At 46.9% G+C, this 25,842-nt stretch overlaps 1 protein-coding gene across 1 annotated transcript; it reads left to right on the forward strand.

Annotated features, from left to right (window-relative positions):
* The first annotated feature begins 7,478 nt into the window (after positions 1-7,478).
* Positions 7,479-9,959, forward strand: LOC123114781 (probable inactive receptor kinase At2g26730). The gene is made up of 4 exons (XM_044536194.1): positions 7,479-8,410; positions 8,828-8,885; positions 9,150-9,245; positions 9,340-9,959. The coding sequence occupies exons 1-4, from the start codon at positions 7,511-7,513 to the stop codon at positions 9,957-9,959; spliced, it is 1,674 nt and encodes a 557-aa protein (XP_044392129.1). The 5' UTR covers positions 7,479-7,510.
* Positions 9,960-25,842: the final 15,883 nt, after the last annotated feature.

A 25,842-nucleotide genomic window follows, 5' to 3' on the forward strand; every position in this document is an offset into this window, starting at 1 on the left:
AATGCTCAAGTACAATCATAGTGCCTCCTAGTTGGTGATTTATAAGAGAAGATGGAGACTCAAATTAAAAATAAAAATTGCATAAAGTAAAAGAAAGGCCCTTCGCGGAGGGAAGTAGGGATCTGTAGAGGTGCTAGAGCTCAAAGCGAAAAACTTAGAGATAAAAACATTTTGAGAGGCATACTTTTCCCATTAGTGAAAACGACTTAGAGCTCCCAACACTTCCCATGCTAGATATATCATAGGTGGTTCCCAAACATAAAATAAAGGTTATTCCTTTTTCAACCATACTTTCACTTTCCATGGCCAGCCATATTCACGGTTGCCCTCCATACCAACACTTTCCAAGGAATTTATTATTTGACAACATAAAGTAAATTCATTTTTCATTTCTGGACTAGGCATCCCTAATACCTTTGCCTTACCCCCGTAGCCGCCGCAGCCGCCCGTCCACTCCCTTCGTCTTCGTCCAGCACCAACCCATCACCAGCGTCGCCGTCATCTATCCCGACCACTTCATCTACTCCGACAACCGCGGGCGACATTGGCCCCGCGCCGATTGGCGCCGCAACCGTCGTTGAGTCCTTCTCTACTGGCCTCTCCGACTTCTTCGGCATGGCGTACAGGTCGTGCAGGTCCCAGTGTAGGCATGCCCGGTGCTGGCCACACTGCCGCGTGCCTTCGTCCACGACGTGTCCCCGGGCCTGGCAAGCCTGGTGCGGCGCGTTGTGAACTTCGTCTTCGTGCATCTACGCATGCCCGGTGCTGGCAACACCGACGCGTGCCTTCGTCTACGATATGTCCCTGGGGTTGGCAACCCCAGCGCGATGCGTCGTCCACATCATCTACTTCCTGGCGCACCACTACTTTGACACCACTGTGCCCATGACTAACTCGGCACCTCCTTGCGCCCGCGGCTCCACGACGACTTCCTTGACACTGGCTACCCCGACTCGATATCGACCACGGCATTCTTCGCACGGCTACCTCGACCACGGCTCCACCACCCGCGCTCTCGGCTACATTAACAAACGGCATAAAGGGCTACCGCCTGCTTGAGCAACCTCGTCGGTTTTCACTCCAGCCACGACTCCGCGATGCATCGATCGTTACGACTGTGGGGGGTGTCCATCAGCTTGCCTTCGGATTCTTCTCCAGTCTCACCGTCAGCATCGCTACCGTTGTGACTGCGGGGGGATGTTGAGTATCGTGATTATTATGAAAGACGAGATAGACTAGGATTTGTTCTGGCTTGTCTTGTACTCCAAGTAGATCATTGTACTCCTATATATACGCCCACGAGGCTCAAGCAATACAACAACTATTCCACCAAATCCCTCTCTCGGTTCTAACATAAAACCTTACGAATAAAGTAAAAATGAACATTGTTTGTGAACATTGTACATGTTTAATATGTACCCTTTGCATTCGCAAGTAATAATTTTTTTCACATTCGTAAGGTGCCTTGCACGGCTGGGCCTTGTGTTGTGTGCCTAGGACGCGGGGTGCTTGGCTGATATCTTGTAACGAGCCTAATGAGTTACACGAGTACTCATGAGATTGGCTCGTTTAACTTGGTCTATAAATGATCTTAAACTAAAGCTCGGCTCGACTCGTTATTCTTCGAGTTCGAGTCGATTCGAGCCGAGTCATGAGTTACTTGTTTAGGTCACGAGCTTCAAGATTTTTTCCAGCCCTAGTACATTCCAATGGGTCCTAGAGGGCTGCCACTTGGCCGGGCCAAGTGGGCATGCGCCACATGGGCCCCAATGGCCAAAAGGGGGCACACCATGAGGTGCTTTGGGTGGCAAGCCGTTGCTCTAGGGGACTCTTGGGAGGATTCCTAGGGTTCAGCCAAACCAGGGAGAACCCCTCCCCAAGTCGACTTCCCCTCCCCTTGGCAACCTATAAATAGAGGAGAGGGGTGCCCCCCTAGACTAGACAAGCCCCACGTAGGTGCACCCCTCCCCTGTGCCATGTCTCTCTCTCTCTCTCCATGGTCTAGATTAGTTTTGGACCGATATGTCGGAAGGCTGCCCCTCCCTCTAGTTTTCCAGTACCTCTTTGTCTTGGATGACAAAGTGTTGCTGAACTACTACTCGGTGTGCGTGGATATCGCAAAGGAGTCATCTACTTGACTCTCGATCAGTGGAGAAATTCCCGCGGCTAGGTGGAATAACCTAGCTGCGGGAATTAGCGAATCTACACCAACATCTTCTTTCTCTTCGCCGTGTTCTTATTGGTGAGATTGGTCTTTCCATACATCTCCATAGTGTTCCTGGGTGTGATTGCACGGTAATTTTTTATTGCGTAGTATGTTCCCCTACAGTTGCACGTCTAGTGATGGACATGTAAGTGAGCAACAACTCCACATCCCATCCCTAGTCTTGTCTGGGGTCATGCAGTTACAGTCGGCTTACAACGCTTGCAGTTGTAAGTCTAGTGGTAGAAATGCAACTGGCTGACAATCCCCCTACAAGTCCATACACAGTCGCATTAGAGGCCATGCAACTACATGCCTAGTGGGTGGACATTCAACTAGCCTTCAACCACCATACCGACTCAGTTGCAATTGGATTGACGGACATACAGTTGCACTCAGGTTACAACACTTGTATTTTCAAGTCTAGTGATGAACATGCAACTCACTGACAACCCCCTCATGCCCTAGTTGAAGCTGCATTGAGCAGCAATGCAGTTGCAGTAGTGTTGCAACACTTGCAACTTCATAATTTCAATGTTTTTTCATGCTTGTTTGTTCAAATGCATTTAACTTTTTTCATTTTTTTACGGAGGAAGAAATATGGAAAAATAGAAAAAAGGATGGTCGAATGAGGATGCACACATCTTATGCATTTCTTCATCATGCGCTGACTCGAAAAAAATGAAATCGAACCAAAAGACAAAGACAACCACAACGTGACACATACATAAAGGGCTGACCAGCGCCACTATGTGTCGCTTATAGCAAGACGTAGGGAAGTCTCGTGTCAAGAGGAGCCCTAGATGGGTTGTCCCAAATGCGCGGGAGGCCACATCGTTGTTTTCATGTTTTTTGTTTTTCTTTTTTCTTTTTTACTTTAGTTTTTACTTTCAAATATTCTAAATAAATATATTACAAAAAACACTTTACATAAAATATTTGAAAACATATTAACCAAGCATTTGAAAAATATTAAATGTGTATAGAGAAAATGCTTCTCATGTACACAGAAAAAGTATAGAGAAAATATACAATGAGTGTGAAATAAATTGATCATGTATTTACAAAAATGTTAATCAAGCACATGAAAAATGTTTAAAAAATATTTGATTTTTTTAATAAAGTATTTGAAAAATGTTAAATATGTATAGAAAAATGTTGACCATGTATTCAACAAATGTTAAACTTGTATTTAAAAGATGTTAATCAAGCATTTGTAAAATGTGTATAGAAAAAATATTGACCATGTATTAAAAAATGTTAAACTTCTATTTGGAAAAGTATTAATCAAGCATTTGGAAAAATGTTAAATGTATATAGAAAAAATGTCGCGTATGAATTCGAAAATGTTAATCTAGTATTTGAAAAATGTTAATCAAGCATTTCATTTTTTTAATGTGTACAAAAAAAACGTTGACCATTTATTAAAAAGCTATTAATCTTGTATTTGAAAAATGTTAAACATGTACAAAATAAATAAGTTACATACATACCAAAATGTTTGTAAAAAAATAGTGAAAACCGAGAGAAAATAGAAAACCTGATGAAAACAAGAAAGAAATAAAAAACAAAGAAAATGAAAGAAAATAAAAGAAAGGAAACACAAAAACAAAGAAACCGGACAAACAAAACAAAGAAAACAGAAAACACCAAAGAAAAATTGTGAAGAAATAAAGATTACATGTAAGAACCATGAAAAACTAAAGAAAATGATGAAAAAGCAAATAAAAACTAAAAATCAAAACAAACTGTAAAAAACAGAAGGAAAGGGAAAAGGAAAAAAAAAACAGGGTAGCGAACCCAGCGAACGGACGAACACAGGAAACATAACTGAAATACATCAAATGAAAAAATAGCGAATATAGGCTGGCCCAGTGGCCACAGGTGGGAGGGAATCCTTTAGCGAGATGGAACGAACTCTCGCGTGAAGCGAGATATAGTGGTCGCGAGTGGTCCTGAACTCCTATTTGGCGCCTTCTACGCCCATTAATGTGTAATCCGCAATCAAGCGCACACACACGCCCACCGCGCTGGGCCGACCCATTTTACCTTTGCCCTTTTTCTGTTACCTTGCCTAAAAAGTTGCACGTGAGGTGATTCAAACTCACGACCTCCTCTTTTAGTATAAACTTAGTTCTTTTTTCTCTTTTTTTTTCTTTTGGTCACGGAAGCTCTGTCACTACCCGGGGTTTTCTGGATGATTCTTATACGATTTTTTATTTTCTTTTTCTTTTTTCCAAATGTGTGAAACTTTTTTCATTTAGATTTTTTTTTCAAGATTTGTGAACTTTTTTACAAAAGCCGTGGACTTTATTCTTTAAATCCGTGAACTTTTTTGAAATCACTGATTTTTTTTGGAGATCCACGAGCCTTTTTAATGAACCTTTTCCAAATCCCTGAATTTATTTTAAAAAAATCTTTGAAGAATTTCATAATACATGATTTTTTCCCAAATCTGAGATTTCTTTTAATAATTGATGAACTTTTTCGAAATACTTGAGCATTTTTTGCAAAACTGATGTTTTTTATTTTAAAATCAATGTCTTTTTCTTGCAAATTCATGTTTTTTTAAATCAATGTACTTTTTACAAATTCAGGAACTTTCTTTTCAAGATTAATGATATTTTTTAAAATCAATGAACTTTTTCTACAATTCATAAACATTTTTAAAAATAATAATTATAAAATAAATCATGAACTTTTTTCAAAATTAATGAACATTCTTTTCAAATTCATGGAAATTTTTGAATAACAACGAGTTTTTGCAAATTTTTGAACTTTCTTTCAAAATCAATGAACTTTTTAAAAACACTGTGGTTTTTTCTTTTTTGCAAATTCATGATTTTCTTTCAAGTTCTTGAACTTTTTATAATTTCATGAACTTAAAAACCAGCCTTTCTCTAAGAACAACAATACAGATTGTAGCAAATTGGCAAGATTTTTCTCTATGAAAAGTTGTACATACTATAGCAAAATATGGGAGAGAGAAAAACAAGCAGACGGATGAGAGAGAGAGTGAACGTTGATGGGCGGGCCCATCCAAGGGACGCAGTGGGGGCTGGGTTCGTCAACTGATGTCGAAGGCTTCGAAGAGGAGGACTCCGAGTGCTCGTACCAGCAAAACTAACAACGAGATGCAGCCTATACCTTGTTTAAATCGAACGAGTAAGTAAAGATGTGTTTTTTTAACATAGTACAATCGAAGTCGCTCAAGTACATGAGCATACACTCATCACTATGAACACACGCACACATGCACCTTAACTTTATGAGCACCTTAAAAGACTGAGCCAGCATAGCATCTTAGAATTTTATGAAGTCACCACATGCGCTTCGCAGTCGACGAGAACGTCTTCTTCCACTGAACGAACATCATCGGAAGTCTGAAATAAACCAGAAATAATGCAAGCACCAACGTCAAGTTTAGGACTTGAACCCTGATGGGCCGGAGATGCCATTGTCCTCCTAACCATCCAAAAATGTGTTAGCGTTACGTACATGAGCCTTTTTAGCGTTTATACATTATGTGTTTGAATATAATTTTGCCGTCGCTCGAGTCATCTGAGAAACAACGAGAGATATTTTTTGTTCTTCCTCAAGACATTTTTCTTTCCCAACAAATTTCACCTCCCCTGACATGATTTATTTCCCTCTGAGCCTTCCACCTACCCAGCCCTAACAACTTGCTCCCGCCCGCGCTCGCCCACCGCGGTTGTCGGCGCTATCCCACGTGCCTCACCACCCTGCCCCTCCCATGTATTGTTGTTGCCCTATCCATCCCACTAACCCCCTCCCCTCCTTCTCTAGACTCTTCGTGCCCCCCTTTCCCTTCAACACCAATCAACCCTCTTACTCGTCTCTGTCTGGGACATCACAACCCTATGCCACTCCTAGCGCCATTCCCATCTCTGGCGAGGTCATGACTCGGTCGCCCCTAGATGGGCGTTCCTCGCTGGCGCTCGTCACGTTGCCTCGGTCTTCAGCCTCGAAATCAACTGCCGCGAGCGAAAATTTGAGGCATCTAACATTAACCAAACACATTTTTGTAGATGTCACCTGTACGAACCCTACACATGGGAACTAAATTCCCCACAAGTACTCAAATATTCTTTTTGTTATGAATAAGACTTGCGGGTGAATAGAGTGAAAAAGACTGTGAAGCCCATGATATGATGAACTTGCTGGCTTTGCAAAAGGGAGCCGGAGACCGCTGCACACATCATTTGCAAATGTCGATACTCCCTACGAGTTTGGACCGTCGTTAGAGGTTTTCTTGACGCGTCGGAGCTGGCCATTGCCGATTAGGGAGGTTTGACTTCGGTCTACGGGTGGTGAAAACTCACGGTATCGCGCCTGGACATAGAAGGAAGGCTGTCGCCTCACTCATTATGCTAGTAACCTGGGAGCTTTAGAACAAGAGAAATGCGCGAGTTTTCTGTAACAAAGCGAGGAATTGGGTCCTCGCCCGGGGAAAGCATTTGAGCTCTTTGATACCACAAGAGTAGTATCTATGTTGTATTTTGAGAGGCTTTCTTTTCTGCCTCTCCTTTAAAACCTAAACTATGTTATCTCTTCTTCTTTATTAACGAGATGAGGTAAATCTTTTGCCTCCCTTTAAGAAAATAAATGATATGATGAACTTCCACAGATGCTTGCTTGCGTTTCCCCCCTGCTATTGTAAAATTCTGATAGAGCAAACAAATTTGTTAAGATGTACTGTAATTGGCAGAGAAGCAACAGCCGCCAGTAATCGTTTGGCTGATTCCACATGTCACTCTGGGTCTAGCCATGGCAAAAGCACCAACAGATCGGCCCATCAAATCAGCCAACACGGTCATTTTCCACGACGCACGCAATACCAAGTCATCATCCCAACAAACAGCTTGAGACACATGCCTTCCAAATTAGCACTACGTCAAATGAGATCTCTGTTCAGTTCACCAAACGGAGAGATTCCCGTATGGCAGACTCCATGATCGAGACGTGCGTCGTGTTCCGAACGACCATTTCGTGCCGTCGCCCCGGCCGGCCGCCTGACGCAGATGGAGAAGAGGGACGCCCTCCCTCCCGGCCGGCATCTGGCGCCTCCACCTTGTTCCCTGGCCACAGCATGCGCGCCAAATGCACACCGGCCTTTGAAAACTTCGCCGTCTTTGTCCACTTGCAACTGCAACCACCCGTGCGTGCCAGCCAGCGCCATGCATGCAGCCATATCCCGGGCTCCTTAATTCACGTCAGAAAATCACAGAGCTCTCAGTCCAGCACACCACCGGGGTTCAGTGAGCTGTGCTCGATCTTCATCACATCATGGGGAGGATTCCTGCCGTGGCTGCTGCCATCGTAGTGGCCTTACTGGTCTGCTGCTCGTGTGAGGTTCGAGGTAAGGAGGATGAAGATGTGCTGGACTCCCTCGTCGATTTCCTGACCAAGCTCGCCGGTGGCGACGAGAAGACGGCGAGCGACCTCGGCTGGGACGCGTCGACCGACCCCTGTGACGGCACCGGCGGCCGCAACGGCAGCGACTCGAAGTGGGGAGGGACCGTCAAGTGCTTCGAGAACGGCGCGAGCAACGCCGGCCTGATCAAGGTTATCGACCTCCAGTCCCTAGGCCTCAACGGCACCATCGACGCGGAGTCGCTCTGCGCCGCACCGGCGCTCCGCGTGGTGAGCCTGCAGAACAACACGCTGCGCGGCGGCCTCCCCGCGGGCGTCTCGGCCTGCTCGGGCCTCACCCACCTCTACGTCGACCGCAACCAGCTCTCCGGCGCCCTCCCGAGCTCCCTCGGCAACCTCAGGAAGCTCCACGTGCTCGACGTCTCCAGGAACGACTTCTCCGGCGAGATCCCCGCCGGCCTCAGCGACGTGCGCGGCCTCATAAGGTTCAACGCCAACGACAACCACTTCCAAGGCACCATTCCTGATTTCGACCTCGACAAGTTCGAGACCTTCAACGTGTCCAACAACAACCTCACCGGACCTATCCCGAAGAACACCGGACGCTTCCGCGACGACAGCTTCGCGGCCAACGCTGCCGGCATGTGCGGAGAGCCCATGTTCTCCCCGTGTCCCTCCGGGGAGAGCAAATCAAAGAAGACGCGGAGGATCCTCATGTACCTCGGGTACGTCCTCCTCGGTGCCGTCATCGTGGCATTCGTCGTGTACAAGCTCTGCTCCAGGAAGAGGAACAAGCTGGGCAAGAAGGCCATGGTCGGCAAGGACATGTTCGACAGCAGCAACCCGACGACGACGACGACAAGCAAGTCGGCGTCGGCCTACTCGCTGCCGGCTTCGGCGGAGCGGAGCCCAGCGCGCAAGGGCGCGGCGTCGACGTCGCTGGTGGTGCTGCGGCGGTCGGGCACGGCCTCGGTCACGTCGACGGCGGCGGCCGCGGCGGCCAAGGACCTGCGGTTCGAGGACCTGCTCAAGTCTCCCGCGGAGCTGCTGGGACGCGGGCGGTACGGGAGCTCGTACAAGGTGGCGGTGCCCGGCGGGGCGGCGCTGGCGGTGAAGCGGGTGAAGGACGCGTCGGCGAGCGACGACGAGTTCCGGCGGCGGATGGAGCGGGTCGCGCGGGCGAGGCACCCGGCCGTCCTGCCGCCGCTTGCGTTCTACTGCGCCGCGCAGGAGAAGCTGGTGGTCTACGAGTTCCAGAGCAACGGCAGCCTCCACAAGCTACTCCACGGTATGCTCCTTCGCTCTTCTCGTTACAATAAAAAGTCGGAGAAGAGAAATACAAACTGCTACACATCACATCGATTCAAACAAGAAAGTTTCAACACTTGGAGTATCAAAATATCCCAAATTAAGATAATTATGTACAGGAAACTCGAAGAGATTAATACCCATTCACTGGATATATGGTCTGAAAGTTGGAAATTCGAATTTCTTTTAGGAAAGAAACGCCCAAACCGTGGAAAGAAATTTGCCCTCATGCACATTTCTGTAGCAATCATCATGAACAATCTGCTAACACATGCCAACTTTTATGACTCCTTGCAGAAGATAAACAATTCCCGATTCTTTCTGCATGCATTAGTTCTTAGTAAGATTATGCTCCTTCGAGCATTACTACTTCGCAGTAAAATGTTATTCCGAGCGAAGAAAATAACGAGGTTCTTCTCGACGATGATTTGCAGGCTCTATAGAGAGCAGCCAGGCCCCCCTTGACTGGCCGGCGCGCCTTCACATCGCTACCAAGGTGGCCGACGGCATGGCCTTCTTACACGCCACCATGCGCGGCGACGGCGCGAGCTCCTACGCCTCCTCCACGTCCTCCTCCATCGACTCCGCGGCGGCGGCAGAGGGCGCCATCGCCCACGGCGCCCTCAAGTCCACCAACATCCTCTTCACGGCCGGCATGGAGCCCTGCATCAGCGAGTACGGCGTCATCGCGCCGCCGCTGGCCGCCGCCGTCGGCAGCAGCCGGAGCTCCGGTCTCCGCGCGGACGTGCGCGCCTTCGGCGTGCTTCTGCTGGAGCTGCTCACGGGGAAGGCCACGGCGGCACAGGGCGACGGCGCGGAGCTGGCGCGGTGGGTGACCTCGGTGATCCAGGAGGAGTGGACCGCCGAGGTGTTCGACCGCGCGCTGCTCTCCCGCGACGGCGTCAGCGAGCAGCGGATGGTGCGGCTGCTGCAGGTCGCCATGAGGTGCATCGACGCCTCGCCCGGCGAGGTGCCGCCGACCATGAGGGAGGTCGCCGGGATGATCAATGCCATTCGCGAGGAGGACGACAGGTCTCTGTCCATGGAAGCGTGACAGGAGCACCGAACCAGTCGGCAGTCTGAGAGTTCTTCAACCTCTGATCGGTGCTATATATATGTGTGTAAGCATATCTAGTTAGTTGCATTTGAGATTATATTCATCACGCTCCCATATTGTACTTTCCTTCACTCAGTAACTACAAAGAAATTCTAGTCTTAATTTTTCCGTTTGTATCGATACCAGCATTACACACACACACACACAGAGTTGTGTGCATCATACATAACTGTTCATGGAAATAATACTCACGCTCAACGGACTACTCGCTCTTATCTGATTGTAAGATTTTCCTAGCAAACTTTGTAACCAAAGAGAATATTTTTTTTTCTTTTGAAAGGAACACATCATATATTCCATTAACTTAACAAGCTGGACGTGGTGCCTGTGGGAGTCGTGGACTAGGGGGTCCTCGGGCGTCCGGTCTGTTAATGTGGGCCGGACTGATAGGCCGTCAAGATACAAGACAGAAAATCACTTCCCGTGTTCGGTGAGGACTCCCGTATGCGTGGCTGGCAAGTATAGGTGTCCGAATATCTTATTCCCTTTTTGTAAAACCGACTTTGTACAACCCTAAAGCCCTTCCGCTGTCTATATAAACCGGAGGGTAATAGATCGGAGGCAGGATCACAACATTGCTAGGCTAGCTATGTAGGGTTAACCGAATCGATCTCGAGGTAGATCAACTCTTGTAACCCCTATACCCTTGAATATAATCAAGCAGGAGTAGGGTTTTACCTCCATTAAGAGGGCCTGAACCTGGGTCAACACTGTGTCCCCTCTCCATAGTTACCTTTGATCCTCAGACGCACAGCTTGGGCCCCCCTACCCGAGATCTGCTGGTTTTGACACCGACATTGGTGCTTTAATTGAGAGCTCCGTTGTATCATCGACAGAAGGATCAATGGCTCACCTCTTCATCAACAATGATGCTGCGTCCAAGGAAACTTTTCGCTATGGGCAAGTTTTTGTGTTTGGTGGCTTTGTGCTTCGTGCCAACTCGATCGTCCGCCTCGAGCGGGTCGATAGTTACGCCCCCGTGCCGAAGATCCCGAATACCCCGTCGAGGCCACGTCCGAACAGGATGAAAGGCAAGAGGGTGAATATAGCCCCGGACACGCTGGCAACAAAGATGCGGAGGACAACAACTACATGCCAGAATCCGAAGAGGAGGTTAGCCTTGATGACGAAGACTTCATTGTCCCAGAAGAACCCCTCGACCAAGAACGCTTTAAGCGACAACTCATTGCTATAGCCCGGAGCCTGAAGAAGAAGCAGCAGCAGCTCAAAGAAGAGCAAGACACGCTGAATGAAAGGTGGACTAAGGTCCTAGTCGCTGAGGAATACAGCCAAGAGCGACCTGTCAAAAGTTACCCTAGGCGCAAGCTGCTGCCTCAATTCGACGATGAAGTACTTGAACCAATACCGTCGAAATAGGATCAAGCAGATCAACCAGACCGGCCACCATGTGGACGGGACAAAACGGCATATCAAGCCGAACACCAACCCACACCCCACCGCCGAAGAGGCAGGGAGACGACAGCCGCTGGATACACGTACGACTTGCAATGTGACCTAGCCAATAAAGCTGGTCAGACCAGATCAATCTATGGATCAAGGGGTCGTGCCCCGGCGCAAGATAATGGCTATGAAGCCCGGCGTGACGATCGTTACTATGTTCGGGATCAGAACCGAACTCAGATGTCAGCCGATCTCCGCCGCGACATTGCGCGATACAGAGGGGCCGCACACCCCCTATGCTTCACCGATGAGGTTATGGAACATCAATTTCCAGAAGGGTTTAAACCCGTAAACATCAAACAGTACGATGAAACGACAGATCCGGCCGTCTGGATCGAAGATTTTCTTCTCCACATTCATATGGCTCGAGGAGACGATCTCCATGCCATTAAATATCTTCCTCTAAAGCTGAAAGGCCCAGAACGACACTGGCTAAATAGCCTCCTAGAAAACTCCATCGAAACCTGGAAAGAATTGGAAGACACTTTTAGGGCTAACTTTCAGGGCACTTATATCCGGCCACCGGATGCTGACGACTTGAGTCACATAATTCAGGAGCCAGGTGAATCAGCTGGCAAGATTTGGAATCAGTTCTTAACTAAAAAGAACCAGATCGTAGACTGTCCGGACGCCGAAGCCTTAGCGGCCTTTAAGCACAGCGTCCGTGATGAATAGCTCGCGTGACACCTTGGGCAGGAAAAGTTGAAGACCATGACAGCCTTAACGACACTCGTGACCCCCTTCTGTGCGGGCGAAGATAGCTGGCTGGCTCGTAGAAGCAATAGCTCAGGCGACCCGGCACATCCGAAGTGTGGGACGACAATGGTAAACCTCACCGAAATAAAAACAAACGTCAGAATAACAACAACGATGACACAGACGACACGGCAGTCAATGCCGGATTCAGTGGTCCTAAGTCTGGTTAGCCGAAGAAGCCTTTCAAAGGTAGCAAAGATGGGCCATGCAGCTTAGACAAAATCCTCGAGAGGCCCTGTCAGATTCATGGCACACCCGATAAGCCTACAAATCATACCAACAGGAACTGTTGGGTTTTCAAACAGGTCGGTAAGTTAAATACCGAACATAAGGGAAAAGGACCCCCAAGCGAAGACGACGATGAGCCCCGTCAGCCAAACACCGGGGGTCAGAAGCAATTTCCCCCCGAGGTGAAGGCAGTGAACATGATATATGTCACTCATATCCCCAAAAGCGAGCACAAACGCGCATTACGGGACGTCTATGCCATAGAGCCCGTCGCTCCCAAATTTAACCCATGGTCAGCCTGCCCGATCACCTTTGATCGCAGGGACCACCCAACCAGTATCCATCACGGGGGTTCAGCCGCCCTGATTCTTGATCCAATCATTAACGGATACCACCTCACTAGAGTCCTTATGGATGGAGGAAGCAGTCTCAACTTGATCTATCAAGATACTGTCCGTAAGATGGGGATCGACCCATCACGAATCAAGCCTAGTAACACTACCTTTAAAGGTGTGATACCATGAGTGGAGGCCCGTTTTATGGGCTCAATTACACTGGAGGTAGTATTTGGCTCCCTAGATAACTTTCACAGCGAAGAGTTAATCTCCGACATTGTCCCTTTCCGCAGTGGATACCACACACTGCTCGAATGAGCTGCCTTCACCTGCTTTAACGCAGTCCCGCAGTATGCTTACTAATACGTCCATTTTGCATCATGCTTTTATATCAATATTTATTGCATTATGGGCTGTTATTACACATTATATCTCAATACTTATGGCTATTCTCTCTTATTTTACAAGGTTTACCGTGAAGAGGGGGAATGCGGGCAGTTGGAATTCTGGCTGAAAAAGGAGCAAACGTTGGAAACCTATTCTGCACAACTCCAAAAGTCATGAAACTCCACGAAACCACTTTTTGGATTTATTAAGAATTTATGAGCGAAAGAAATAAGCCAGGGGCCCACACCCTGTCCAGGAGATAGGGGGACGCCCCCCCCATAAGGCGTGCCCCCTATCTCCTGGGCCTCCTGGTGGGCTTCTGGCGACCATCTTCTGCTATATGAAGGGTTTTGTCCTGGAAAAATTCGTGGGCAAGCTTACGGGACGAAACTCTGCCGCCACGAGGCGGAATCTTGGCGGAATCAATCTAGGGCTCTGGCGGAGCTGTTCTGCCCGGGACACTTCCCTTCGGGAGGGGGAAATCATCACCAACGTCATCACCAACGATCCTCTCATCGGAAGGGGGTCAATCTCCATCAACATCTTCACCAGCACCATCTCCTCTCAAACCCTAGTTCATCTCTTGTATCCAATCTTGTATCCAAAACCACAAATTGGTACCTGTGGGTTGCTAGTAGTGTTGATTACTCCTTGTAGTTGATACTTATTGGTTTACTTGGTGGAAGATCATATGTTCAGATCCTTGATGCATATTATTACACCTCTGATTATGAACATGATTATGCTTTGTGAGTAGTTACTTTAGTTCCTGAGGACATGGGTGAAGTCTTGCTATTAGTAGTCATGTGAATTTGGTATTCGTTCGATATTTTGATGAGTTGTATGTTGTCTCTCCTCTAGTGGTGTTATGTGAATGTCGACTACATGACACTTCACCATTATTTGGGCCTTGAGGAAGGCATAGGGAAGTAATAAGTAGATGATGGGTTGCTAGAGTGACAAAAGCTTAAACCCTAGTTTATGAGTTGCTTCATTAGGGGTTGATAAGGACCCATATGTTTAATGTTGTGGTTAGGTTTACCTTAATACTCCTTTTTGTAGTTGCGGATGCTTGCAATAGGGGTTAATCATAAGTGGGATGCTTGTCCAAGTTAGGGCAGTACCCAAGTGTCGGTCTACCCACATATCAAATTATCAAGGTACCGAACGGGAATCTTAGGAACGTGATGAAACTAGCTTGACGATAATTCCCAATGTGTCCTCGGAGCTTCTTCATTATTATTAGAATTTGTCCAGGCTTATCCTTTGCTACATAAAGGATTGGGCCACCTTGCTGCACCTTATTTACTTTATTTACTTTTGCTCGTTACTGTTTATCTTATCACAAAACTATCTATCACCTACTATTTCAGTGGTTGCAGAGAAAACCTTACTGAAAACCGCTTATCATTTCCTTCTGCTCCTCGTTGGGTTCGACACTCTTACTTATCGAAAGGACTACGATAGATCCCCTACACTTGTGGGTCATCACTTACTTGAAGCTAAAAATGCCTGGACCTCATGGCGTTATTACAGTCAATGGTAATATGGAGCGTTCCCTCCGTACTGAAGGACACACCGTGGCCCTTGCAGCCGAAGTGTATAGCGGCCTTGTCAAGCCAAACAGTTCACTGGCCACTAAAGCCAACGACGTATCCAAACGAGTCCGGTCTGCACGTAATAGTGATAAACCAGCGGATCCGGACATTGATTAGCAGTTCGGCCTCCGCCGATCGCCCCACCAGGTTGAGGCTTATGTACCACGCGTACATAATTACGCACTAAAAATACCTTGGGCGATGCCGGAGGCACACTGCTGAAGAAGTCCATTGCATGGCTTGACCATAGTTGGACCGCATATATCTTTTTTCTCTTTTTAACACAGGTTCATCAAGAGCCCTATTTACAAGATGGTTGTCGCAAGAGATCCTTTTAAGGCTGGTGCGTTTCGAACCATCAAATAATCCTCTCAAAGGACTCACTAATGAGGAGAAAAGGCGCAGACGTGCGGCATGATTTTTTAGTCCCTATGTTAGACTTTCCCTTATGTAAAATATTTTCTTTTTCTCTCAGGGCATGTAATATGACCTTAATATTGAACGACATTGCCTGTCATCGACATATCAATAAAGATAAAAAGGGCACAGATGATTATCACCTTCTTGGTTGGGTTTTCGATTTTTCCCTTGTCATCTGCGCTCTTCCTTACGATCGACTGGCGTACATGGCTCGACACGGTCTTCATACCAGGGGCTGTATTCGGCCGCACAGACTTCTTAAGTCCGAACACCCATAGGGAACTCTTCAGCGTCCCGGATATTGCATTATATGCATCAGCTCCGAATCATGTCTTTGGTCTATAGTTGGGTTGCCTGGCTCCTGTGTTTGCCACCTTACGTTCCGCAAGTTTGGCTAAGGTAGCAAAGGGAGAACTACTGCGGTTGTATTTCTGGTTTGTCCAGTTAAGTACCTTAGTAGAGAAAGCCAAAAACTGACTATCATGATGAGCGAGAGCGAGTTAGCGATCCGGTGACTTGGTGTTATAAAACGAATCGTTCGCGATTGATGCTGTGTTATACGAGGGGTTGGGCTTTTGGCCAGCCGCGTTGCAAAGGCAACATACTCTGGATTGCCGATCATGCAACGAGGGGCTAGTACTTAGCGCCACCAATGGACTCTTAGGGCTAAGTGAAAGTACTAAAGCTGTGTAGTCTGATTGCCTACTTCACTCTGCAAGACGCCTCCTACATTGGACAAAGACGTTGGATTAAGTGTTGTCCTGCATTCCGAACACCCCCGTAATATTTACGAGGGGGATGAAGCCGACGACTGGTAAACTTTCAGACATATAAACGGCCCAAATAGGAGGATAAACTAATTATACAAAGCATAACCATTTTTTTACATTACGAGTTCATTACATAACTCTTACAACCGGACACAACTACTCAAATATTATGTCCTTGGAGCACTAGCCTTCTACAATACGGGCTCCCTCGAGGACCTCGTCGAAGTACCTCTCTAGCCGCCGGTGCTCCTTGCCCTCAGGTGGCCCTGCGGTGGCAATCTCGGTGGCTTTCATTTCACCCACTGAACCTTCACACGGGCAAAGGCCATCCGAGCACCCTCAATACAGGATGACCGCTTAAGGGCATCAATCCGAGGAAGCGCCTCCACCAGCCTCTTCACGAGTCCGAAGTGGCTGCTAGGTATGGCCTCGGTCGGCCATATACGGACTATTACATCCTTCATTGCCAGTCTGGCCACCCTATGCAACTCGGACAACTGCTTCAGCTGGTCGCTTAGGCCACTGGAAGCTCTGGCGCAAGGTACTGCGACCAGAACAACTTCTCCATTGAGCTCCCCTCTTCGGCTCGGAAGAATTCGGCGGCATCCGCAATACTCCACGGCAGATCCGCAAAGGCTCCTGGAGAGCTCCGCACTTGGGTTAGAAAATATATTTTCTACTGGTATATCTACTCTGCATAATAAAGGCCTTACCAGCCACAACCTATCTCGCCTCTTAGATTTCCTGGCGAGCTCCCTGGGCATCAACCCGGGCTTCCTTCAGGCTCTCAAGAGCTTCGGTGAGCTCAGAGGCCTGCTCCCAACTCTTCTTCTCCAAGGACTCGCATTTAGCGATGGCGTCCTTGAGCTCTTTTTCAACCTCACCCACCCGCGCCTCATGTCGTTGGTGGGTGGTCTGCTCCTCCTCTATACTTTTGGCCACCTTGTCCGCGGCCGCCTTGCTCGCCTTCGCCTCCTTCTTGGCTTCGGCGAGGGCGCCTTTGAGGGGCTCGACCTCATCGGCGCCAACTGCGAATATAGTTAAAACATTTTTAGTCTGTTTAAAACAACTAACACATATACAATTGGAGATATATGATCAAATTATTCAATGCACGCATACCTTGCGTTTCCTCAGACCGCTTATTGATGCGGACAACCTCTTCATCGGCCATCCGCAGCTTCTGAGTGAGTTCGGAAACTTCGGCGGCCTGGGCGCTCGCCGCCAGCAAGGAAGCCTGTTGTACAATAGAGTAATGTGTCACCTCTTCCGAACACTATGTGATCGTCAGTACGGCTTCGCCAAATCCGGACAAAGTCTCAGGGGCTACTATCCATACATAGGCATATCCCTTTATTAAAATTGCTTAGAAATTTACATCGCATACCTCAAAGCCTGTTAATAGGTTGGTAAAAGCTTCGTTCGGCCCGCTCTTGGTAGACTGAATCTTCTCAACCACCATACCCATCAGGGTACGGTGCTCCTCCACGACGGAAGCTCGACGAAGTGCTTCCACAAAAGTATCCGACGCCTCTAGATTGATGGAGACCGTCGGTGGAGTCGACGCTCCCTCCTCCTTCAAAGGGGGTCACTTGCTCGATTTTGGAGCCGTATGGGTCTCCGGAATAGTGTTTGGCTGGGGACCGGATTGGCATGGCCCCCGTCATCAGTCTCCATGGGGGTTGGTCCCCTCATATCTTCGGCAGCCGAGGCGTTACCCTCTGGCGCCATCTTGACGGCCTCCCGCATCTCCCCATGCCCTGGAGAGGCTCTTCGGGACAAGACTTCGGTGTAGTCCATGGCAGTTGGCGGAGAGGCCCGCGGAGGCGTCTCGCTCTCCACCATCCCCGGCTCTAGCGAGTTCCTCGGAGATGATAGTTGGGGGAGATCGCGGGCCGGACTAAAGCATACAATATAAATGTATTAAAAACTATAATCATAAACACCGATATATGTAAGGCATCCTTGGATACTTACAAATCGGCAAGTGACTTCGACCTGGGCACCGCTCGGGGATGACTTCGGCATCCGAATCCGAGTCGTCCGAGAGGAATATCTTCCCCCTCTTGGACGCCTCCGCCTCTGGGTCTTCGGAGGCCGCTCTTTTCTTGCTCCTCCTCCTTTTCGTCTTTATCTCCCTCGTGGGAGGAGAGGGCTTCGGAATCCCCAGACATAGCGTCTGGGGGACCTTTACGGCGGGGGCCACTTTTGGCCTCTGTAACATCCCAAATTTTCAATTTGGAATGTTATACACTAGATCATCATTGCACATCATATTTTATTGCTTTTGGCTTGATCCAGAAATTCTATGCAACTCAAGGACCCTAGGAGAGAGTTGGGGATTTCGTTATTTTCATATTTGAGTTTTCTCAAATTTTGAAAATAGGATCATTTGATTTTATTTATTTTATCTTCAATTATTTCAATTATAAAAATATAAGAGAGGGAATAAAATGACTTTCCTAAAATAAAGAAATGTTGAAGATTTAATAATAAAATCAAATAAGATTTTATTCCGGAGTTTTTGCCTATTTTATTTGGATTTAGGAAAAATTACACGTCTTTTAAAACTGCATTTTAGGGCCAAGAAAATGTTCATCTCATTCTAAATATTTTATTTAGACGGGGAAAATTTGTTTTGGCATTTTTAGATTTTTTTTCTAGGATTTTTTTGTTTGGCGGAATTATTTAAAAAAAGTCTCCCGCGCGCCGACTCGGTTGAAGCCCAGCCAGGCCAGGCCGGCCCGCGCCGCCGCCGCCTCCCGCCGCGCCGCGTCGCCGCTGACCCGAACTCCAAGTCCGAGCCGGACTCCACCCACCGCCACCTTGCCCCCTCCCCCAAGCCACCACCACCCCCTCCTATATATACTCCCCCACCCCGCCGCCAAACCCGTCCCACCCCCCCTCCCCCGCCGCCGCCAAGCCCCGCCGCCGCCCGAAGTCACCACCGCCGCCCCGAGTCACCGCCACCGACGCCCCGCCGCCGCCCGGACCCCGCCAAACCCCACCGAGCCCAACGAGGTAGCCGTCGCCGCTGCCCCGGTTTTCTACAAAAAAATCGATCCGGTTTTTCTAGAAACCCTAGTTTTATTTTTAGATCGGTTTTTTATTTTCTTTCCCGGTTTATTTATTTAGTGAGCGTTTGCTCGTTCGTTCATTTTAACGGACGAGTTCACCGTTTAGTTTCAGTTAACGAATGTCCGTTTGTTAAACTGTTCGTCAGTTTTTCTTTTTCTCGGATTTTCCGTGATTATTCCAGATCGCGATTTCTGATCCGATTTTCGTTTTAGTTTAACTTTTCGCTCGTTTATCAAAATCAGGCGATTCAAGCGCCTAGAGTTTCGTCTCGAAACCCTCTTTCCGTTAACCTACTCAAACAAGTTTTTGCTACTGTAAAATTTGACTTAGGTCCAGATTAGTAAACGAAGCTCTTTTCTTTCGTCGTTTGCCTTTCGTTGCTTCGTTTGTTTTGTTTCTTTTTGCAAACCGGAGTTCTTAAGTTGAGCTTTCTGGTTAGATTTTTTATTTGAGTTTTACCTGTGCATTAGATGAGTACTTATTGTATGCTTGTTTGCTTGTTTGTTTGCGATAGAGTATCTGACGTGCGCCGCTTGCTACTTCGAATCTCTAGGTTTCACGGATCATCAGCAAGGCAAGTAACACTTTGATCAAACCTCTTTATTACCCAGTTTTATTGCATTAGATCAATCCTCAAACAATTGCATGATTAGGATCTGATTAATATGTGGGATGGGAAGTAGATGAGGTAGTACCTATTACCTGTTTTACCTATCAAACCCTTGGGAGTTACTTCTACGTTTGCTTATTGCCATGCTATGCTAGTAGACGTGGATTGGGTGAGTGTATCCATGACAGATGTGAGATTGTTATTCAATGGTTTATTTAAGGTGGCAACTTCAATACACATCTGGGTGGATTGAGGCACCTGGGTGTTCCAGCGTTTGCCTGTTTTTCTTCATGGACTGCCACCCAAGCTCAAAGGGATCATGAGATTATACATGCTAGAAACTTACGTGTGTAGCCACAAGCTACTATGGGCTCTAGCATAGTTGATTAAGTCGTGTGAACTCTTATAGTGGTAGACTAACAGATGTAGGGGATGTAGGTTGGTATTGTCTACCCGATCATAAGGTGCAAACGCTTCCGAAAGACTATGTCTCGGTCAGCCGTTTCTCAAACACCATGTAGTGTGAGAAATCCAACGGAGGAGATCGAGTCTTGTGGGTAAAAGTGCGCAAACCTCTGTAGAGTGTATAAACTAATCATGGTTAGCCGTGTCCCCGGTTATGGACATTTTGAGTATCTAGTACTTGGATTATCATGTGAATCTCATCATGTTACTTTAATTTAATTTGTTGGGTTTAATGATGATGCTTAATTGGGATTGAGAGGGTGTCTACACTCTCAATGTTTAACAACCACCATGATATTTAAATAAAATTTATTCCTTTGCAGTAGGGAAAAATTGGCTTTATGCAAAACTGTAACCATAGAACTTTCCACCAGCCATATATGCATGTAGTATAGCATATTTCTGTTCATTATTTCTCTATGTGTTACATTGCCAGCATATTCCATGTGCTGACCCGTTTTCGGGCTGCAACGTTCATGTTGCAGACTTTTCAGACGACGAGTAAGGTGCCTTAGGTCGTGGTTCTATACTCAGCGATGCCGTTGGAGTTGATGGACTCACTTATCTTCTGAGCCTTCCGCTATTATCGTTGTTAGATGGCCTTAAGCCATATTTATTGTAATAAGTTCTCCTTTGGAGACATTCAATGTAATAAGTGTGTGATTGCTACCTGTTATAAATCCTTCAAGTACTGTGTGTGTCAGCATTACTGATCCAGGGATGACACTGAAGCACAGAGATCAGACTGTTTGAGGTCTGGTCGCTACAAGATGGTATCAGAACACATGCTGACTGTAGGACGCGACCACTAAGCTAAAGCCCTAGATCACTACTCACTCTTCTCATTTCTGACTCCTCATCTTTTCTACTCTTTTAGGATGGCGGATGCAAGGAACAAGTTCACGCAACCGAATGAAGATACACCCTTTGGACGCCACTTGAAGTAAGTCAGTAGGTACCTGAACATCGGAGTACCAAGCTTCAACGGGACCTACATCGCCACTCTACTAGAAGAGGAGCATTGGATGATTCAAGTTCAAGTTTCAGGAAGGACCTTCATGCCCGTCACTGAGCCCATAGAGTTTTCCTTTGATGCACCAACCTGGAGTTTAGGAAAGAGCATGGCAGCCCATATCACCATGGGACGCATTGGAGAAGTTTACCAGAAGGATTGCTGAGATGAGCAATGGGAGATGATCAGTACCAGGAAGGATAGATCAATTGCATCTTTCATCCAGGAGTTAAACCAGCACATTCGACGCCAGGAGAACCAGATGTGCGCAGGCATGATAGGTCTAAAGAAGAATATGACCAAGATCACGGAGTTGGAGGAAGAACTCAAGTCTACACGCGATGGATATGAGGAGGAAATAGCAACACTAGTGGAGAAGAACGATGATCTGAAGAAGAAGCTAAAGGTATTTATGGGATTCCCCACAACTGGAGAAGAAGACGATGATTGCACTTGTCTAGAGAACTACATCATCATCAACAACACCGACTCGGACCCAGACGATAGCGATGATGACTATGTTGATGAAGCTGGAGCAGATATCATGGAGTCTTCAACGGAGCAGTTTTTCTAGTCGACCACCATAACAGTAGTAGTATTCCCCCATTTATATAGTATAGTCCGAGCACTTTTGTAACGATAGTTAGACCGTTGTATGCCCTTGTTTGAATTGAATGAAGTGATTTTGTTTGCATTTGTCTCATGTGCATATGGGTAGTGTTTTCTCTCTAGACCTCATTCTATTCTGTATCCTCATCTTTTCTAAACCCTCAGATGCCTTCAAGACGTGACAATGGATTTGCTTTCCCACCGGAGCTCACTCAGTTGATCCAGCAGCAGAATGCATTGATGCAGTTACTAGTCCAGAATCAAAATCAAGGGAACAACAAGAACAACAACAACCCACCACCACCACCACCTTTTGATCACTTAACCTGTTTCCTTAGACTGAATCCACCGGTGTTCTCCAGTAGCACCGAGCCAATAGTTGCAGATGGTTGGCTCCGCAAGACAGGAAGGGAATTGACCACTACAGGATGCATAGATGCGGAAAAGGTGCGGTTTGCCGCACATCAGCTTGATGGACCCGCAACATCATGGTGGGAGAATTTCACAACCACTTATCCTATCGACACGGTCACATGGGATCAGTTTCAGCAGGCTTTCCGTACTGCCCATGTTTCAGCAGGAGCTATGGCCATGAAAAAGCGCGAGTTTCACAATTTGCGCCAAGGAGGACGCACTGTTGGCCAGTATGTGGATGACTTTAGTAAGCTAGCACGTTATGCCCCAGATGACGTTGCTACAGATGCAGCTAAGCAGGAGAAGTTTCTAGAAGGACTGAATGATGAGTTGAGCATGCAGTTGATGGTAGCAACCTTCAACAACTACCAGGAGTTGGTAGATAGAGCTCTCATGATTTAAGGGAAGCAGCAGCAGATTGACAACCGCAAGAGGAAGTATGGACAAGGGAAGTACAATTCTGGAGCTCAGCAGGAGCCTCGTTTTACCCCGAAATCGGGAGGACATTTTCAGCATACCCATGGAGGAGGGAGCTCGCATAATCATAATGGCCCCAAAAATGGGAATGGGAATGGGAATGGAGGAAGCAACGGCCAGAACCGTACCAACCCATCAAACCCAGCCAAGAGAGACCTGAGCTAAGCCACTTGCTTTAAGTGTCAGAAGACTGGACATTATGCCAATGAATGTCCTGAAGCCCAGAATGGTAATGGCAATGGAAGCTATGGGAAGAAGCCGAACCCTTTCAACAGGGGACAGGTGAACCACGTTAACATGGAGGAGGTTGAAGCCCAGCCAGATGCAGTAATAGGTAAGTTTTTGGTTAAGTCATTTACTGCACTCGTTCTTTTTGATACTGGTGCATCGCGTTCATACATATCAAGGGGATTTGTGGATAAGTATAAACTGCCAACCCAAGCCCTTAGGTCACCCATGTTAGTAACCACGCCTAAGCAGAGTATATGGCTAGTTTATGGTGTGATCGGTTGCCATTAAGGATTGGTAACTATGTGTTTCCCTCGGACCTAATAGTATTGGAATCGAAAGAATTGGATGTGATATTAGGCATGGATTGGTTATTGAAGTACGGAGGGAACATTGAATATGCCAGTAAGTCAATTTTTCTTACCACCCCAGAAGGGAGAAGGATCAAGTATGTATCCCGGCAGGAGCCGAAGAGGACCCAAGTAAATTCCTTATCAAGAGTTGTACAGGAGGAAGTACCAGTGGTGAAGGATTTCCCTGATGTATTTCCAGAGGAATTGCTAGGCATGCCACCGGATAGAGACATTAAGTTTTTGATTGAGCTTTTGCCAGGCACAGGGCCAATATCTAAGAGACCGTACATGATGCCCATACAAGACTTGGAGGAAATTAAGAAGTAGATTAAGGAGTTACTAGATAAAGGTTATATTCGCCCAAGTTCTTCACCTTGGGGATCGCCAGTGCTTCTAGTGGAGAAGAAGGATGGATCATTAAGGATGGTTGTTGATTATCGAGGATTGAATGAAGTGACAATCAAGAACAAGTACCCGTTGCCAATGATCAATGATTTGTTTGACCAGTTGCAAGGAGCTAAGGTATTTTCCAAGATCAATCTGCGATCAGGATACCACCAGTTGAAAATTCGAGAGCAGGATATACCTAAGACGGCTTTTACCACCAGGTACGGGCTGTATGAGTATACCGTCATGTCATTTGGTCTGACTAACGCGCCTGCATATTTCATGAACATGATGAACAAGGTGTTTATGGAGTTTCTGGATAAGTTTATCGTGGTTTTCATTGATGATATTTTGGTCTACTCGAAGAACGAAGAAGAGCATAAGGAGCATTTGCGTTTGGTACTGGAGAAGCTCAGAGAACATCAGTTATATGCCAAGTTCAGCAAATGTGAGTTTTGGTTGAAGGAAGTTGGATTCCTCAGACATGTTATATACGGAGAAGGAATAGCAGTAGACCCCACCAAAGTTGTCACTGCGACAAATTGGGTAGCACCAACAACAGTTGGAGAGATCCGGAGTTTTCTTGGACTCGCAGGATATTACCGGAGGTTCATTGAGAATTTCTTGAAGATTGCAAAGCCCATGACGGAGTTACTGAAGAAGGATACCAAGTTCAAATGGACTGAGGAATGTGAGGCTAGTTTCCAGGAGTTGAAGAAACGTTTGGTTACATCACCAGTATTGATTCTGCCAGATCAGCGCAAAGATTATGAAGTATATTGCGACGCTTCTCGTCGAGGACTTGGAGCAGTGCTTATGCAGGAGGGGAGAGTTGTTTCGTATGCCTCACGACATCTTAAGCCTCATGAGTTAAATTATGCTACGCATGATTTGGAGTTAGCAGCCGTTGTGCATGCATTGAAGACATGGAGACATTTCCTCATCGGAAACCATTATGAGGTGTACACGGATCACAAGGGTTTAAAGTACATTTTCACGCAGAAGGAGTTGAATCTTAGGCAAAGGAGATGGTTGGAACTCATCAAGGATTACGATATGAGATTGCATTATCACCCCGGAAAGGCTAACGTAGTAGCCGATGCGTTGAGCCGCAAGAGCCATGTCAACACACTCATGACCGGAGAGTTACCGAAGGAGTTAGCCGAGGATCTTCGCGAGCTATGTTTGGAGATAGTTCCGAGAGGCTACGTAGCAGCATTGGAGATTCAGTCAACCTTGATGCAGAAGATCAGAGAAGCTCGGAAGACTGACAAGGAGATTGCCTCTATTAAGGAGAAGATGAGCAAAGGAAAAGCTAAAGGATTTCGTGAGGATGAGCACGATACCTTATGGTTTGAGGACCGTGTTTATGTGCCTAATGATCTGGAGATCATGAAGTTGATTCTACAAGAGGCCCATGATTTGCCATATTCAATTCACCCAGGAAATACCAAGATGTATTTGGATTTGAAGGACACTTTCTGGTGGACCGGAATGAAGAAGGATATTGCGTAGTACGTAGCAATTTGTGATGTATGTCAGAGAGTGAAGGCAGAGCCTCAGAAGCCAGTAGGATTGTTACAGCCATTGCCGATACCCGAATGGAAGTGGGATAAACTAGGCATGGATTTTATCACTGGATTGCCCAGGACTCGTTCGGGCTATGACTCGATTTGGGTTGTAGTCGATCGTAGTTGGCGAAGATATACATGACCAGTAAAGACCACCTACACCAGTGCTAAGTTGGCGAAGATATACATGACCAGGATCGTATGGCTGCATGGAGTTCCGAGGAGCATTGTATCAGAGAGAGTAATCCAGTTTACTTCAAATTTCTGGAATTAGTTGCATGAAACTTTGGGTACCAGGCTAGAGTTCAATACAACTTTTCATCCGCAGACAGATGGACTGACCGAGAGAGTCAATCAGATTTTGGAGGATATGATGAGAGCTTGTGCGCTAGATTACGGATCTAGTTGGGACAATAATTTGCCATATGCAGAGTTCTCTTACAACAACAGTTATCAATCCAGTTTGAAGATGGCCCCTTTCGAAGCCTTGTACGGAAGGAGATGCAAGACCCCGTTGTTGTGGGACGAAGTTGGAGATCGCCAGTTGTTTGGACCAGATTTGATTAAGGATTTTGAATAGAAGGTGAAGTTGATTCGTGATAGGCTCGAGGTAGCCCAGTCCAGACAGAAGAGCTATGCAGATTCTAAACGCAAGGAGATA

Source organism: Triticum aestivum, chromosome 5B (genome assembly GCF_018294505.1).
Source record: "Triticum aestivum cultivar Chinese Spring chromosome 5B, IWGSC CS RefSeq v2.1, whole genome shotgun sequence".
In the NCBI taxonomy this organism is placed as follows: Eukaryota; Viridiplantae; Streptophyta; class Magnoliopsida; order Poales; family Poaceae; genus Triticum; species Triticum aestivum.

Excerpts from the sequence above, each read along its gene's own strand:
- LOC123114781 (XM_044536194.1), top strand. The coding sequence starts at position 7,511 with ATGGGGAGGATTCCTGCCGTGGCTGCTGCCATCGTAGTGGCCTTACTG. Across the intron at positions 8,411-8,827 it reads AGCTGGGCAAGAAGGCCATG|GAGAAGCTGGTGGTCTACGA; the intron begins GTCGGCAAGGAC and ends TGCGCCGCGCAG. Across the intron at positions 8,886-9,149 it reads CCTCCACAAGCTACTCCACG|CAATCATCATGAACAATCTG; the intron begins GTATGCTCCTTC and ends ACATTTCTGTAG.